At 44.5% G+C, this 18,993-nt stretch overlaps 1 protein-coding gene across 1 annotated transcript in view; it reads right to left on the bottom strand.

Moving 5' to 3' along the window:
- The window catches only part of FRRS1L (ferric chelate reductase 1 like), a 146,967-nt gene that overhangs the window by 55,205 nt on the left and 72,769 nt on the right, over nucleotides 1–18,993 (bottom strand). Inside the window, exons 2-3 of the mRNA XM_086965374.1 lie at nucleotides 17,084–17,168; nucleotides 1,604–1,742 (exon numbers count right to left, since the gene is read on the bottom strand). Coding sequence (XP_086821500.1) covers nucleotides 1,604–1,742; nucleotides 17,084–17,168 — 224 coding nt within the window. The remainder of the gene's footprint in view (nucleotides 1–1,603; nucleotides 1,743–17,083; nucleotides 17,169–18,993) is intronic.

Here is an 18,993-nt window from a genome sequence, read left to right as displayed (position 1 = left end):
TTTTGCTTAGGACCAGAAAAATGATAATTCTGTTATCATGCTCCGTTCCCTTTGTATTCCTGCTTATACCCGCTTAATGAAATGTTTAGAATGGAAAATGCCCACCTAGCAATGAATTAGGATAAAGATACATTTATGAAAATTCATGTGCAAATATTTTCTGTGTTCCTATTGGATCAAACGAATGTCTTTAGCTCATGGTAAAAGGAACATCTGTTAAATATTGCATGAATTTGTTAGCATGAGCTGAAAGCCATTTTGTATTTCTGACACCCATCTTGTTTGCCATGTGCTGCCATGTGCTCGCCATGTGCTCTGTCCTCCCTCAGTGTTGACTGCTCTTGTAATCTGCCTAGAAACTAACTATATTCAGCATCTTCCACCTTCGCACATGCTCAGTTGAGCTTGCAGCTGTCCTTGCAACTGTTTCTAGTCTGTAAATGTCAGGATGTGTTTGCCAAAAACAGCCATTGTTAGCTCCTCCCACTTTGTTGAGCAAGCAGATCTTGTATGCCCATCTTAGGCATTTTGCATGCTTACATGAGCCAGGACTGCCCATTGGTCTTATGCTGACTATGTAACTCTAAGCATATATAAGGCCCCAGTTTTCTGTACTCCTTAGACTGCCTCAATCATTTGCTAAGGCTTCTGTGTGACGTAGTCTCCCTCATCTGAGGTTTAATAAATACGCATTTTATATTTCAGCTTCTGTGCAAATTTCTTCTTTGTTGGTTTAAAAGGACCAAATATCAGTGGGACCCCGGAGAAGGTTTCTTATTTTCAACAGGGCTGCCCTGGGGGCAGCACATTCTATGTAATAGGGGGCACTTTCTCTGTTTGTGCCCGGCACACCTGTTTTAAGATGCACCAGGCGCAAACAAGGAAAGTGTGCCCTAATACATAAAATGTGTGCATACCAGTTTGTAGTTGACCAGTTGTTTTATCATTCAGTTGTACCATCACCAGGGAATATAGCTGACTCTGATGATCTCTCAGAGTTTTGTAATTTGTAATTAAAAAATATCACGAGGCCAAGCCAGAGCTGTGAAGATGTACAATTTCACGATTTTCAGAAATGAAAGCTCTCAATGTTATGGTAGGATTCCACACACGTGATTAAATAGGTTCTGTTGAGTCCACAATGTCTAGTTTAATTAGCTCAGAGGTGCCCATTAGACCAGTTCGACTGCACAATCCTTTAGTAGTAGCCAATAATGGAATAATTATAGGGCTTTAGGAGGAGTGGGGTTAACTTGTGGGGTGCTCTTGCCAGGGGCCCTTGAGGCATCTGTGCTGGTCATGTCTGTGTGCGGAATGGAACCCCTTGTGTGGTACCCTAAATAGCAGATTTATTTTTGGGACATTGGTAATTTACCTGTTGCTAGACACTGATCTGGATTCAAGCCAGTATTGAACTTGCTTCGACCTCAACGATATCTTTGGACCGCTTCCGGATATGAGGATAGAAAACATATTTGCATAATTATTCAAAATTAAGCCTGTGTATTGTGACTAGGTGCAGGTTTAGTTTTCTTAGATGACAGTTTTAATTGAAATAGACTTATTGACACAAACACCATCGCTCGTGTCAAGTTCTTCTCACCATTTTCTTGTCAGAAGAAAATCCTACTGCCACCCAGCCATCGGTATCAGCGCTCATTTCAAACTCTACATCAGCTCCGATACGTCGATAACTGAGAAAATAGTCACAGGTTTCTGCATTGCACCCAGGTTTGCCATACCTAAAATATTTGAAATAAAAGTCATGGAGTGGAATAAGTGGAATGCAATAAATTAATAAATATACATATATTTTGCATTATAACTCTGAAATACTTAATAATACATACATTCCAGAGAAGACAGAACATTTAAGATTGTGATTGATCACACCATGGCCTTCACTGACATAAGAGGTCCGGTAGACCACATTTTATGGGAATAAAATTAATTGCAAATGATCACTCTTCAAAAGGCGTCCACGAAACTGTTCAATAGCACATTTATATTCACAATAAGAGACAATCATATATTCTAAAACTGCCCATTATTAGAGGTGATACCCAACGTATTAGTAGATGATCCTTAAATCACAGCCAAGAAAAACATGATACCACAAAAGCTTGGATTAAAATATATTGTAGTGTTTTTGAACATAAAAAGGTATTCTTACATTGGGTGAAATGTGTATACGATTCAAAACGCACAGTAAAGCAGGAAAAAAATCTTCGATGGAAAGGCTAGCCTAGCCCTAGATGCAGAGTGCATTTGATTAACAGAAATATACAGACGTGTGTATAATGTAAGGCGTATATTGAGTTGCTGGCAAATAAATATGTTACTGCTCAGCCATTCCTCTACACAGTGCAGAGTGAACCACATTGGTGAGCTTGTCAAGTTAGGCCTACCTGCCTATCTATGGGGCATGTTCCATGTAGATGTAGCTTGCATCCTTCCACCACTGAAGCTCTACACCATTTTGGCATTATAAAGCAAGTGGAGGAATGAGAAACATGACCTAGAAATAATTCACCTAGCAGCTAATCTTATTTTAGGCAGTGTACTGTGAGATACTACACGGTTTCCTAGAGACATGTTGGAGCATAAGGGGAAGGGGTGCCTCAAGGATTAGGCCCCTTCCTCAATACCAGTCAAAAAGCCCCATTCCCCTTTTTAGTGCATCCGTTGGCCAGCGGTTCACACCTGCACTACCTCCTCAGTTCGACCATCGATCAGCAGCTGATCCTGGGATGGCTATGAACAGAATCTCTTGTGCAAGCAACGGAACTTCTTTTTTCCCCACAAAGGTGGTGGATGAAAGGGGGCAGTGGCCAACTGCCGAACATGGCGGTCGTGTAGATGCGGGCTCCAGGTCGGGGGTCCTCTGCCCTCGCTGTAATACTCACACGGGGACGTCATCTATCTCCCAAAAGCGATGCCGCCGTCTTCGGAGACCCTACGACATTGAGCGATGCCCGGAGGGCTGTCCTGCTGATGACTGACTTCGCTACTGTGGAAGTTTGTGGCGGCTCACCTTAATCTAAAATGGCAGTTCCCGTCTTCTACCAGGAGAAGAAGGTACACTGTTCCTCGATTGTTTGAGGAGCCAGAGCACTTATCCGTGATATTCCTGACTCTTCTTGTTGCAGGAGATGTTGGCATGCCTACTGTGCTGAGGTGAGCAGTGGGGGGGTGTTGCGAGCCACGGCATCGGACCCGGAGGACATTGCGGCTGCCTTCTGTCATGCGACACTGCGGTCTACTGGGCCTGCCAGAGCGGTGCGCCTGACGGTAATTACGCTGTTGTGGCCCCTGTGGGGGATTGGCTCAAAGACATATTGCCACCTTTGAGCAGTCCGGGAGGTGTGAAGTACCCCGGACCCCTGCTGAACACTGCAGCGCCCGGTGGCGGCAGGACGGGACTTGCTGTACTTGCCCAGCTCTGATTGCATGTCTGCAATGCTGCCATTCTGCTGAAATTAATCTTGAGCTGTGGGGTCCTGTCTGGGCCGCCCCCACTTTGATATAACAATTGTTTGCCATTCCGGCATGTGGCGCTGGTGGGAGTCACTTCTGTGCTGGCAGAACCACCAGGGCAAACTCACTGCCCCCCAAAGATCCTAGACATACATAGTGTTTGGAGGCCCCAACAGACTGGTACACCTGTATACAGCAGTCTGAATTCAGATCAAGAACTAGCTGCCGCCTACCTTCCTTGGATAGGTCTGATGTGCGGGTTCCTTCCCTAACTGACTACCTACTTCATAGCTAAGGCTGGTTTAGCTCGTGGAGGATCTACCTTGCACGACCTACCGTCTTGGACTCCCTGCGGTATATGAGGTGGGCCGTTGTAGACGTTTAATTAAAAACTAGCGACAGACCCTGGACTGTGTGCAGTGGTTGGAGTTGGCCACGGGCCGGGCAGACGGGCCCCATGTGGGAACTCCAATGACTCACACTGGATCTATACTGAAGTGGGAGTCGCTGCGGCTGTAGCTGCGTGGCCTGTCTTGCCTGCAGCAACTAGATACACAAGCCTCCACTTGGGACATCTATTGCAGCAGCCGGAGCAGCGTTTGGGGACTAGGAAATTGTGCATTTTTATCCCGCATTCCTGGCCGGAGAGGCTGCTTGCTATTGAGACCCGCTCTGCTGGCGTGGCTCATCCCGAGGATGTTTGGTGCAAGCTGTGATATTGTAGTGGTAAAGGTCCCTGACCCTGGTGGCAGAACAGCACACTTCTCAGGAACTTAGTATTATCCGCTTCCGAGAAGCTGAACACCCTACTGAAGACGACTCTCCCGAGGCGCCCTTGTACATTCCTTGGCTGAATTGACAGGGCCCATTCGGGAAGGAACAGGGGAAACTCCCACTGAGATGAAACAGCCACTGGTATGACAGGAGCCAGGCCTCTTGGTGAAGCCTCGCTGGAGAGCAAACTTCAAGTAGAGGCAACGTTTCATGGTTCATCCCCACAGAAATACACCGGTTTCATAAAATTGCATCTGAAGTTCTCACTGATGTCACACCACCATGGGACGCATGAAGGATAGGAATCAGGATATAGAGGAGTATATAGAGGAGTCCAACGCAGCCTCAACCACCACATCCACTTATATATGGTACCCCCCATCGCGGAGGTTGCACAACCGGACAAACTGGACCTCATTTTGAAGGAAATCCGACAGCTACGCGCATTGATAGAGCAACAACTGGGCTCCTTCACTGCAGACATTGCTATCATACGGGATGACCAGAATACATCATCAGCTCGCAACTCTGCAAGAAAGGATGGACGATGCGGAAGGACTGGCTCGTCACAACAACGTGCGTATTGTTGGCTTACCTGAGAACTCGGAAGGACAAAATATGTCACTCTACGTAGAAGCTTCTCTCAAATGGCTCATGCCACCAGGGCAATTATCTGATACCTTCTGCATAGAGAGGGGCCACAGGGTCCCCACACGCAGAAGCATACCCTGGTATGCTGCCTCATCCTATTGTAGCCAGTGCTCAATTACAGAGACTGTGACTAAATATTGCAGGTGGCAAGGGAAAACGCACCAATTATGAAAGACAATGCACGCATCTCCTTCTTCCCAGATTATACACTGCTTGTACAGAAGCAAAGGGCACAATATCATGGAGGCAAGTAACATCGACAAGCAATAAACTTGAAAGTTGCCCTCTTATATCCAGTGAAGCTAAAAATTATGTTAGAGCAAAAAAGTAACTTCTTTGGCACCCCAGCAGAAGCATGCAAATGGATCGAGCACACTTTCCTGGACCTACCAATCAACTCAGCCCATTAACAAACAGAGGAGTCCCAACTCAGGCAGCAACAAACTAAGCCCAAGCGATATGAGGTGGATGCAAACCTGACACCTGCGCAGGTACTTGAGGAACAGAGGAGGGCCATCATCTCGGTGGCCACTATCAGAAAAACAAGAATAATCACTGACGTTGAGTTGTCTACAGGAGACACAGCTCAATCCGAACCAGAACACAGTCCACAGCTGTTTTCCTTACTGTCATCCTAAGCGGTGAATGAGCTCCTCAATTGAATCGACCCACGCGGGACCAGTCTGCATAGGCAGGCCTGCATTGCTGTGGTGGGCTTCCTGAAACACAATGTGTAAGTAATGCCAGTTCTTCTCGGTCAGAAGTCTCCTCGTTTCCATGCAGCAGGAGGTAAGACTATCTTGAGAACACTCTACGATAGCAATCAGTGATAGAGCACCTTTGTGAGTCCTGTGGCAGGGGGTGGATATCCACTTTCTCTGATGTCCCAAGTGACTTGAACAATCATTTCGCGTGCGTGTGGGGGACTCCGAGGGGGGAGCTGGCACCCCCTTCTTGGACTGTAAGAGGTTATGTATAGGAGCACAGGAAGCTCCCCAGGAACTCATTTTCTCCATGGCCCCCAATGCAGTAGCAAGTGTTACGTTTTTTGAGTTAATAAGTGTTATTCTTTTAGTTTGGTTAAACCACGTTCTACAGTTGGACTGTGTATTGGGGTGTTTGATAAAGATGCTGACGGGCCATAACCTACTGCAATTTTATAATCACTGGTATACCTTCCTACACTTTAATGGCTAGTTTGGGTATGTTACAACATTACAATTGCATCACATGGAACATTAGGGGTATGGATTCACCACACAAACAACACAGAGTGCATGCACAATTGATTAGGTGACAAGCACAAATAGAGTTCTTGCAAGAAACACACCTAACTGAACTCAAGGGCACTAGGCTACAGAATAAATTGTGAGGGCAATTGTATAGCACAATCTACTCTGCCTATGCGTGGGGAACAGCAATTTGGTTGCGGACTGTGGTCTGCAACCAATAGAAGAGAAACTGATAGACAAGGACGGCCACTACGTCTTGATCCAGGGCATACTTGATGGTGCTCCAATAGTATTGGGTAGTTTATATGCTCCCAACTCAGAACAGGAACCCTTCTATGTCCGAGTTGACATGGCGCTGGCAGAATGGATGGACATTTGTGGGATAATTGGTGGCGACCTCAATGCGGTTGCCAACACTGTCGTAGTCAGATCCCACCCACCATTAAGTGGGGCCCAAGCAATACTACACTCTAAGATGTTACAGAACTGAGCACAAGGATGGGCTCTAATGGAAATATGGCATAACCACAACAAGGGAATGAGAGAATATTCATGATATTTTGCCACACATGACCTACACTCATGAATCGATCATACATTATGCAGTGTTTTACTCCTCACGCAAACCACTCAGGCGACATATGTGGGCAAAACAATATCGGACCACAGTGCACCAGAAATTACATTTACATGGGGGCGTGTTCCAGCCCCCGTCCCGACATGGCGCCTCGATCCCTGCTACTTGGAAGATGCGGTGTATCGGGCAGCACTGGCATCTACCATAACACACTACGCTGAGAATGCTGGTATGGCGGCCTCAGTGTGCTTGGAGTGGGAGGCATTTAAGGTGGTACTCGGGAGCACAGCTATTAGCACTCTTTCTGGAGCCCGGCAACAGGTTCACTGAGACTTGCAAGACATCTAAGGCAAATTGCACACATTCAAGACTAAGGCATCCCGGGACCCCAAGACCAAGCCGGACCTCCAGGAGGCCCACATCAAATATACAGAACTATTAGATCAACTGCGTATAATGGACCACTGCATGTACTTCTGCAGAACGCTCCCAGTATCTGAGACGCGGCACCTTTTTACACAAACAGCCATTAATAAAGCCTATGACCATTACAAGATGCTTTACACAGCCCTGCCAATGGTTGCATCCCTCGAGATTGGCACTTTCTTGGACACAGTAGAACTACCACATGTGTCAGATGCGAACACAACCCTACTGGCACATTGGTGGAAATAACCGTTCAAGCGTCTCCCCAATAACAAAACCCCAGGCTTGGATGGTGTGCCTGCGGAGTTTTATGTCACTTACACGCACAACTTGCCCCACAACTGAAGAAACTATATACAGAGGCCTATGGAACAGGCACTCTGCCCCCTCTACAACACAAGCACTAATTACTTCTCTACCTAAACCCAGGAGGGATCACACTCAGTTATCCGCATATCGTCCGCTCTCCTTACTAAACACTGAGTATAAGATATTAAGTAACATCCCAGTTAATCCCTTGCAGCCCCTTGTGCCGAAGCTGGTTCATATAGACCAGTGTGGCCTTGTCCAAGGATGAAGTACGTCTTTGAATATACGCCGGCTGTGCAATGTAATGTTTGCCTGTACTGCAGAAGACCCAGATGCTGGATGTATCACACTAGATATTACTCAGGCGTTCAACACATTAAGTTGGGACTACATGCTAGCCGCACTACAGAAATTTGGGATTCCACATGCTTATATTCACTGGATTCAAATATTGTAACATCTTCCCACAGCTAGAGTGTGCACAGGGTCTCATATATCACAATCATATCAAATACAATGGGCACTAGACAAGGATGCCCCCTATTGCCCATATTGTTTGCACTTGCCCTTGAACCATTGGCCTGTAAACTACGGGCATCCTCAGCGGACTGGGGTATAAACATAGGCGATGCCCATCATGCTATATCCTCTACGTAGATAACATTATTCTATACACTAAGAAACTGCGATAAAACTTGGACACTGTGGCTCAGCTTTTCACACAATTTGAACACATAGCAGGTCTGGCAACAAATGATGCAAAATCCTACGCTTTTCCTCTCGGTAATACAGAGGCGCTGTCAATACCATTTGGTAATCATGACATAACTATTGCTCATAACTCCTTTAAATACCTAGGGATTCAAATTTATAGAAACAAAATGGATCTCATAGAAGGGAATCTACATAAGGCGATTATCTCCCTGAGGACTCAGGTTGTGTTTCGGACGTCATTGCCTCTTTCTGTGGCAGGGAGATTAGCCATTTCTAAAATGGTCCTGCTTCCGCGTTTACTCTACTTTTTTTACTAACCTTCCAGTAGTAGTGCCAAGAGCAGTCTTTACAATACTGAATACACTTCTTACTAGCTTAATATGGGGCACGGGCGCAGACGCTTGAGCTTAGCGAAGTTACAACACCCAACCGACTATGGTGGGAATGGGGGCGGACTTTTATGTGTACTGTCTATCATCACAATTGCAGTGGCTCTCGTATTGGCCAGCAGGCTGGAATTTGCAGGAAATTGGTTACTTGGAACGCATTTTGGCTCAGGGCACATTGCACAAACTGCTCTTCCCAGGTAGCCCCATACCACACACTGCAGGAATACTTCTCAGCACTGCACTTTTATACTGGAAGCAGGCATTAAATTACACCAATAGCCCCCTGGGGTATGCTCCCAATATACCATTGCTGGGTATTCCCACCAACCGAGGTACACTTACCACCGGCAAATTAGAGCCCTGGTTGCAAGCCAGAGTGACAACGGTTGGGGACTTATTTGTGGACATACTGTTGCTCACACATGTAGATTTCACAAATGAGCGGGGGTCCCAGAGACACTGTATTTGACTCATGCAAGTCTGACATGTTATGTTAATATCAAACAAGGGGAAGAAGGGAGGACGATTTTTAGTGGGGTCCAATGTACTTGTCCTGAAACGCAATAAACAACAATCGGTGTACAGAGTTCCCCCAGGAGAGCTTAAGAATTTTAGCTCAACCAGTATTCTCTCTCACTCAATTAGACAAGAGGTGAAGTGAGGGTCTAGAGTGCATGGTGTAGACCCATATTCCAGAATGTAAGGATACCTCACACAGGCTACCGGCAGGACTACAACTGTAGCCCCAGCCGATAGTCGTCCAGCGTCATCATCGGTATCCTGCTCCTTCGGCAGGCTGGCGGTGCAATGCCCGTCGGGCAGCGATGGGAGCTGCACTTTTGGTGGAGATCTTCTATTCTGGGCCAGCGGGTGTGTGTGTGTGAGGGGCCTAAGGGAGTGCAATCGTGAGCATGGTGGTGAAGTTAAAAGAAGTCAGTGAAGTCCTGTTGGTGATTATTTTAATAGTCAGGCTTCCTGCTTCAATTAAAAGTTACAGGGGTACTAAGGGGTGGTAAGCAATGAGACCAACCCTTACTCAACCCTTGAAGTGCAAGAAACGGTCAACATGTTTCACGCCTTAAGGGCGATTCATCAGGACCTGGGTGCTCATAAATTGCTCGGATCCTCTAAATTTAGGAGGACACCAGTATACGACCTGTGAGAGTGTCGTACCGAAATGGTTCCACACAGGGGACCTCCTGGGAACTGAAAGAGAGTGAAAAGAGACAACAATATAGACACAAATGATGGCACCGTTACTCTGTCTTTTAGTTACATCTTATTCGTGCCTATGTTCACAATATCAGAACATGCGTGCCCAGTGGGTGACCCTGTCTAAGAATTAACAGCATCAGGTGCTGTTGTGAGAGAGAGGGAGTCGGGTTTCAATCAATTGAGTGCGTGTGAGATGCTCGCACTGAGTTATGCTGCCGTGCTGGTTTGCTATGACTAGTATGCATAAACCATGCCGTTATCTCGACTCTGCAGCACACATAGTGGATTAGGTCATCACGTGGCAGGAAGGGTGTTGATCATACACCTCGGGGTAATGAGGCGACGTGTGACACCAGTTTGCAAAAAAAGTAGTAGTCTCGAATTTTGAACTTTAAACAGTGAAAGTGCCACACAGAACAAACCAAACCAAAAAATCGTAGTTTGACACTCTGTAGAATTATAACTTCGTACGCTGGTAAAGTGGTCGTATAAACCAGCGCGCGTTGGGGGTGCGTGTATATCCGACTCCGATCGTGAGGGAGGCGGGGGACCAAGAGCAAACGCCCTATACAGCCTTGTAGCGTGGGTCGAATCGTATTTATAAAGCGGCGGTGCACTTACCCTTACTGTTTCCTCTTGGAAACCTCACGAGCTGTCCAGGTGGGGCCGGCAGCGAGTGAGGAGATCCTGAAGGGGAAGAAGAGGAGAGCAGCCCGCGGGTGAATAAGGGAAAAGTAAAACCAATCCGGGCTGCCGAGATCAGAGTAAGAGGACGACTGCGTGTCATTGCAGTCCGCGAGCGGAGTTACGGCCCAACGCCTTACCTCAAACGTCGCTGCAGGCAGGCTTCTCTGTACCTACCCCTCCCACTGGAAACCAATTATCTGGACAGCCGGCACGGTAGTCAGAAAGTTTCTGGGTTAAATGAGGGAGAGGCGCGCGCATTGCGAGGGTGCGTCCGTCCAGTTGCTAAGAGACGGCACGCAAGGGTGAAAAGAGAAGAGGGGTCCGTTTAAGGACAGCGCAGGCCGGGTATAGTAGGGCGGGCGCCATCTTGGAATGGACTGAGGTGTCTTAACACGGCATACACAGGCATGTGAAAGTGGACAACGTGTCCAGAGTCATGTCTATCTGGCGAGTGTAGTCCAGGGCACCCCATCATTTAATCCCAACGTTTCGCACTGCAATCGATGTATCCATCTTTGTTCATGCTTGAAGAGTGCTCGTTGATTGAGGTGTGGTAGTGACTCAATCACAGTCCATCGAATGCTTTCTGGAGGGTGGTTCTTATCCTTGCAGTGGTCATAAAGTTTAGTGTGTGATTTATGACAACGAATGTTGCTGTTATGCTCCATTATCCTTTGCTTGACAGGGCGCATGGTCATCCCGATGTATAACAATGCACAGGGGCAGATCAAGGCATATATGCACCTGGAGCTGTTGCAGTTCGTATGTTTGCTGTAAGTCCATGTAAAATCGTTTTTAAGTATAATGGTCTTGCCCTGGATAGTCTGTGGACATACAGACACTGGGCAGAACAAAAAACACACAAGTTGGTACATTTGAAGTATCTTATGGGGATGGGTAGCCACCTAACCCAATGGCTTTATAGGGGCACGTGAGTGCATCGACCATCTCCACTAACCTCAACACGTACCAAATGGGAACAGGACATAGGCAGACCATTAACAGATAAAGAGTGGACAACCATTTTAGCATACCCAAAACGAATATCCCACAACACCCGTTTTCAGTTTATCCAATCTATGGTGATACAGAGAGCTCACCAAACTTCACACAGACTTCATGCAATCTTCCCAGCCATCCTGCGGTCCTGTCATAGATGCCCTGATCAGGATGCAGATTTTCTACACATGATTTGGTCTTGCCCTAGCGTAGGGAGATGCTGGGGTAGAATATCTGCTATCTTAAAGGACATTGTGGGTGATATGGGATGGCACACTGTAGATATGAGTATACTGCGTCTATATAGAAGGCTTAAAGAACATAAAGTGCAAGACAAATTTGCAGATCTGGCCTTACTTCATGCAAAGGGAGGTATCACTAGGAGGTGGAAATCCCCCGTGGCCCCATCACTGCTTAGCTGGAAGGAAGAGATTGAAAAGTGGGGTTGGCTGAAAGTATAGCTATCCGGTGTGAGGAAAAAAGAGGCCTGAGAAAGGAAGCAATTGCTATGAGTTGGGACCTCCTACTGGAAGCTTTCAAGGCAGCTGACATTCTCACCCCTTGAAGCTTGGTAGCTATTGCTACCTTTTAAAGTTATTTTCTTGCTTGAATTAGGGCCTCCACTACTGTACTTGCAATAAGGGGTTTACTGGGCTTAGGAGGTACTCTGATCTCCACCATCCCTCACTTCACAAAGCACCCACTTATTTACCCGGACAGTCACCCCACTTTAACTTTCCTACAAATTAGGTTTTAGTTACACCCCTATAGATTTTGGTCTACAAAACATAGGAGTGGGCCATCAGCAGTGGAGGGGGGTGGGGAGTTTGCAAATTTGTGTATTACTTGAAAAAATGCAACCAAGAAGCTAGTGCAATTGATATGATAACAGGATGTGAAGAGCTGCCATATTAGGACGTAGGCCGTCCAACCAATATGAGATTGCTGAGACTTGAGTGTAGATACATCATTTATTTTGGTCCTGAACAATTGCTGGCAGATCCATCCAACTAAATAGGCAAGAAACATGTCGACCAAAGTAATTTAAGCGCAACTCTCTGCAACATCGCTGTAGATAGTCGCTATACCGATTTTAATCAGGGTGGGAGGCGGGATCATTTAGATTAGTCTCCCCGATCCCCCCATTTCCCTGTTTTGACTCACATGATCTACTAGAACCTCAATGTTCCAATATAGAGGGGGCGGAAATTCTGCTGGGTCATTGTGAGGTCAATTTCCAATAAACTGAAATATTTTAGAACAGGGAGATGGTCAAACATATGAGACTGACCAAGCAAATGTGGGGAATTGTCAGGTAAAATTTGAGTTGACAGTTTAAGTTCGGTGATAAGTGTTGGCTTTTGGGCAGTAGGAATAGGCTGTGGATGCACTATGGTTTGAAATTCCATTTGTGAGTAGAAATGAAGCGAAACCCTAACTGGTGCAGGCATGTGGCATTGCTCCTGTGAAGGAGAAGTGTGAATGAAGTTACCCTGGCAACTGCTAATAGTTCGTTTGGGGAAATGTGTCTGGTAGGTGTGCAATTTAAGGGAAATCTCTCTTTGTGTAAAGCAATGCTTATGGACCAATATGTGATAACAAGGGAAAATGCCAGTACTGATACACTAATCGATGACCAAGTCTATCCGTGATACATAGACAACCGTACAATGTATCCAATGCTATTAAATAGCTTCTTTTATTTGAAAAAAATTTTTTTTCGATCTTTTGGAAAATTCAACACATTTAAAACACACAATATTAAACACACACATATAAATGCAAATGGACACAAGGAAAAGTGCAAAGAATTCACAAAAAAATCACAAAAATACTTTCATACATACAACTTCAATCATGTCACAAACACACCTCACACATTCATCCTGTACAGAGCTCAATCAAATGGGGAATAAATGCACCAATTTTCAAAGCACTTGGTCTGCCACGATATAGTAATTTTTTACCACTATTTGTTGTAAATACACGTTCTTAACAACTTATCGAAATACTTGAATTTCTTCACATGAAAAAATAGTATGGTATTAAATTGCCACAATTATTGCGAGATTAAATAAGCAAAAAATAGGCAACCAGGCAGACCGAATGGTCTATGCGTTTCGAATCCCACAAATGCTAGGGATTCTCTTCAGGACCAAACACACTCTGTGGAGAAAAAAAGAAGAAACTATGTCTCAGCCCAATTTGTGGAATTGACTAAAACAACATGAATGACTTAACCACCAGAATGTGTCTTCAGCTTACCAGGAGGCGTGTAAACAACCTGTTGTCTGACCAAGGGAAATATCTCCTTCAATCCTCTGTGTCATTCATAAACACAAAAATAAAAATAAAAGAGAAATGAAACAACCATGAGTGCCACTGAAATGTGACGATTTTTGGGGTCTCAATGTTCTTGTTAGCAGCGAGTGTGTTTACCTTATGTTGTGCTACAGTGTCCTTAGCGGACCGTGTTCTATTTTTTAAATTTTCAAGCAGCTCGTTTGTCGCTACCATGACTGCAAGTGCCTGGGTGGTATAAAAGGTAGCCATGGTAAGCACAAACGTCCCCGGTATAAGTAATTTGGCCAAGCCTTCTATTTTAAAATCAGTGTGTTGCCATCTATGTTTCGCTTACCTTCAAACGCCCAAAGACGCAGAAGGGACTTGGTCTTGTTTCCTCGTTTTCTATGTCTCTGTGTCGCGGGGCCCGATGCCGCCTGTCTGAGAAACAGAGGGAAAGGCCGGTTAACGCTAACCCCGATTGTGGATTTAGTTCATCGCAAAACGGTTGAAGTCTTGATTTGCTGGCTTACCGAAATGTTGTCAATAACAGACTCCCGCAGAGGACGCTGTGTAGTTCAGCCGTAGAACTTCGGACGAACTGAATGTCGCGCGTGACTTTGCGCAATTTTTCTGTGTAATGTAGTCTGTCTTGGTTTATTGGCGCATATGTCATGGCAGGCCGACATTAATCCTCTTATTACCGATCTTTGGTTGATTAGTGTAAAACTACAGCGGGATAGTAGGGTCCAGCTTCACACCGTTTTACTACAAGAAAATTCGGAAAAATAAGGAAAGAATATTATGGATGGGTGTACTAGCGGGCTAGTACCGAGTCGCCTAGGGCACCTGGGAATTGTAGTCCCTGCAACTGTAAGCCTCTTTGTCATATGAATGGAGGGCTGAGTTACGCATAAGCATGGAGAATATTTCACAGGTCACACGCATGAATCGAAGCGTGCTGGATCCGGCCAAATGCATACGATTCTAACCATACTAATACGACAGTAAATAAACACAATCACTGAGCAGGGCCCCACTCATTTCGGAATATCATCCCTGTTAGACTAAAATTAAACACGTTCTCAAGAATAAACAGTAAGTATAGACCAATATGTGCACGATTAAACAGGTTCCTACAGTGAAAGTTCTCAATATCTGCTGGTACTGAGCAGATCATTCATGGTCAAGGCAATTTCCTTTAAGCAAGATGCGTGGGAAGACTGAGTTCATGAGACCTTCCTTCAGGGCATTTTCAAGACATGGCTTAGAAATTCGGGGATTCATTTGAACAAGCCAAATAGCTGACCTTCATACCAAATATTGTGCCCGTGGTTTCAGCTGGACATAGCTAGGATGAAGCAATGGTTTCTGAGATTTGCTCACTCCTAATGCTCTTCCCAAGCAATGGAATAATCGTAGGTAACAGGTCTTCTCTCATAAAGCCAACTTTGGGATTCTTCTCAAGAAAATACATTCTCATTTAAAATGATGAGGTGAGCCACCGACATGTCTCCAATATTTCAGGGTAATTTACATTACCTGTGCTGGTACAAAAAATAAATCAGTCATGACCAAGTCATGTTTGAACCATGAAGAAACTCATTAAGAATGTTAGTGGCACAGACTTCTACCAAGGACAAAAAGCTCTCCCTCATTTCTTCACTGGTACCACCTTTGGAAGCAGAAAACTATGGTGGTCATATGTTTACCTCCATTTTGCTATTGTTAAGGATAGTCAAAAAGAAAATGATACTTTTTAAGTGTAATCACTCAAAGGCTTCTTACAAATTAAACTTAAAACGCAATGAACGTTCTTCCATACCTTACTGGCTATATGCCTGGAATTTCAGATTAATCCTATTAATCAATTGATCTCAACCTGAATTAGCCTGTGTTTTTATTTTTTCAAAAACAAATAAAACGCAATAATTTCGAATAGCTCATAGCGATGGTGTTTCGATATAACCTTATTATTACTTTTGATGATTATTACTTTTAAAATAAATTACAAGTATTCATATTTTTTTGCAGAGTACATGTCCAATCACAGCTCTTTTAAAGCATTATTTTTTAACATATCATGAGATTATAAGGCACTGTGACAGTGACCAAGATAACACCCCAACCATTTGAGAGAGTAAGCGCAGAAATGGGGCATAATGCTTGTGAAAGATGTCAAAGAAGAGACATGGAAAATTGTCTTGTGTCTCATTTAATTTCTAGAATTAGACAAATCAAGTTCTTCAGTTTTATAGAACTATAGAGCAAATGTACTACGTTCTAATAAAATCATTTATGTGCAAACTTGAGAGATTCTTTGGCAAGTGTGTGCTGCAGGGAAACGTTTGCTGGTTCAATGCACATTTTTGTGACCTCCTTGATAAATGAGCTGTTTTGGACTGAAGTCTTCACTACAATTTTGGAAACCATCTAACATTCTCTTTTCAATCATCTGTTGCTATTTTGTTCTTTTGACCATGATCCTTTCGGTTCTATATACAATCCACTGCTGACCACCATCATCTCATCTATGGACATCAGATCTGGATCATTGCTCTGCTTTTGCCTGGGTTAGGGATAACACCCAGTTTCGAACGAAATATTTAGTTGGACTTTTATGTCCTTCTATTGTATGCTTTTGTATTTCATGTCTATCATTTGTGCTCACTAGAAACTAATATTACATTTCTGATGTCTTAATGTCTCAAATAACTCCAATAAAAATATAACCAATTAAAAAAATGATGTTAACTTACCACTGTTTAATCCTTTGTGAGGATAACATATTAACTATGGTGAAATGTTCATTATGAATTGACCCAGAAAGCCGAGACAGTACTTCTGACTTCAACTTTTTAATGCCTTACGTAACCTAGTACAGCCTGTTTTGGCTGGGTGTTTACATACCCCTCCTATAATATCTTGGCGTTCTTGCATGCAGAGATCATTTGATCCTGTAGAAAAAAAACTTTCACCAGGCTTTATTTCAACAATACAATACCAAAGAAGGAAGAGCTGAGCTGGAGGACAGAACGAGATGAACAAACATTGTTTGCTTCAGACATTTGACACAAACTTCCTTATAAATATCCCAAACACGTTCATCTAACCTTCAAGAAAAGGTGAAAAACGAACTTTTTTCCCAAGTCCCCACAGTAATGTTTTATAGTGAGTCCATTATTTAGGCTGCCTTGTTTTTGCTGCTATACTAAACGCAATAAGAGCACATCATTAGAGGCCATACTAAAGCTAGTACGTAGCTACTCATTATTACCAGTGCCAGCAACCTACTGCAGATACAAATGAGATGTCAGGTGTGAAATGTTGAACTATGTGTGAACACTAACCTGAAGCATCCTTTCGTTTTCCCACAATCGTCAACTCGAATCCTGGCAAAGGGATCCACTGGTGGGGCAGTGGGGAATGGATAACCTGGAGAAATAGAAAGCAGAAACAACTGTAGGCATGTCGTTCATTTATAATCACTCGATATAACGCACTGATACAAACGGTTTCTTGGCGCTGAGCAAGGTAACAATACAATTAACACAAGTATGCGGGTGCAAAATGCCAGGTTTTTAGAGAACGTTTGAAAGGCGGCAGCTCAGATGCAGGTATCAGAGCTATGAGGCAGGAATTCCACAGTTTTGGCGACCACACCACAAAGCACTGTCCTCCGAACTTTGATTGAACAAACATCTGATTTGAGGAAGTAGTGTCGAGGAGGAGAATAGTGCTGCAACTGTTCACTCACTCTGCGATGAAGGAAGGAGCTAGGCCATGGAGTGCCTTAAGAACAATACAACAGATCTTGAACTGTATCCTATACTTTATTGGCAGCAGGTGCAGCTATGTATGCAATGGAGCACAGAGGCCTTTCTAGGAGCTCTGGTTATCACGCTAGCGGCTGCCTCTTGTACAAATCGCAAACTATACTAGAATTAGCATAGTTCAACCTCACAGTGATCAAAGCAATCACTACTGTTATATGAGCCTCAGTAGTGAGATAAGGCATTGGATTTTTAATCTGTCTCAGCAGTCAGATACATTTTGCAACCACTGCAGATCTTTAGAATTTCATGGTTAAGTTGCCATTGATGACCCTCACCACGCTTCTTGCTGCATCATTTGGATTGGCAAGGTAACCATCTCAGATTGCCAGTATGAATTAGTCCAAAGGACATATTTGTTATTGCTCTATGAATTTAATTTCAGCCTGTTAAGTCCCATCCAATTCAAAATGTAAAGCATTATGTTTTGGAATGCCATTTGTGAGGAAAGATGAAATAAATCCTGAAAATCATTGGTATACATGTAAAGTTGACATACTTTGCAGCGAGATCGAATATGCTACTTACTAGTATGCATCTGTTCTTGGCATGTAGGGCTGCTGACATTCATATCTGTGCATAGATCGCTGCCTAGTGTTGGGTCCGGATGATTGCACATTGTTGTCCTGGAAGAGTCTTCGAAGTATCACAAGATAGGTGGCTCCTCCCCTGGACTACAGTGCGCATGGGCATCGACTCCATCCCCAGATTATTTTTAGCCATTGTGGCCAAGATGGAGAGAAACTCAGTGAATGATGACCATGCTATGAGTATATATGTGAATACTGCAGCTGCTACAGGCGCCGGGGAGGAGGGCGGGCGATATGAATGTCAGCAGCCCTACATGCCAAGAACAGATGCATAACTAGTAAGTAGCATATTCGGTTCGAGGCATGTGGGCTGCTGAATTCATATCTGTGCATAGAATACATAGCAGTCCCTCCATTAGCGGCGGCCGCCCGTGCCAGCTGCAGCAGTTTGGAAAAGTGTCTTGAGAACAGCCTGCCCTACAGCTGCTTGCTGTTTGGAGTGCACATCAACACAGTAATGCTTAGTAAATGTGTGTGTGGTAGACTATGTGGCTGCTCTACATATGTCCTCTAAGGGAATGTTTCCAAGGAAAGCCATAGAGGCCCCCAACTTTCTGGTGGAGTGGGCTCTTGGTGGAATGGTAAGAGTGCGTTTTGCTTTTGCATAGCAGATCTGGATACATTTAACGATCCACCTAGCAATACCAGCCTTGGAAATAGGGTTACCTTTGTGGTGTCGCGCAAAGGCGACAAAGAGTTGCTTAGTTTTTCTAAAATCCTTGGTCCTATCAATGTAATACATTAGGGCCCATTTAACGTCAAGGGTGTGGAGCATCCGCTCCGCCAGTGACTCAGGATTTTGAAAGAAAACAGGTAATTCGATTGTTTGGTTGATGT

The sequence above is a fragment of the Lissotriton vulgaris genome, chromosome 4_1, assembly GCF_964263255.1.
Source record: "Lissotriton vulgaris chromosome 4_1, aLisVul1.2, whole genome shotgun sequence".
NCBI classification, from domain to species: Eukaryota; Metazoa; Chordata; class Amphibia; order Caudata; family Salamandridae; genus Lissotriton; species Lissotriton vulgaris.
Note: the sequence above shows the minus strand (reverse complement) of the source record. Positions and strands in the feature narration are given on the sequence as shown.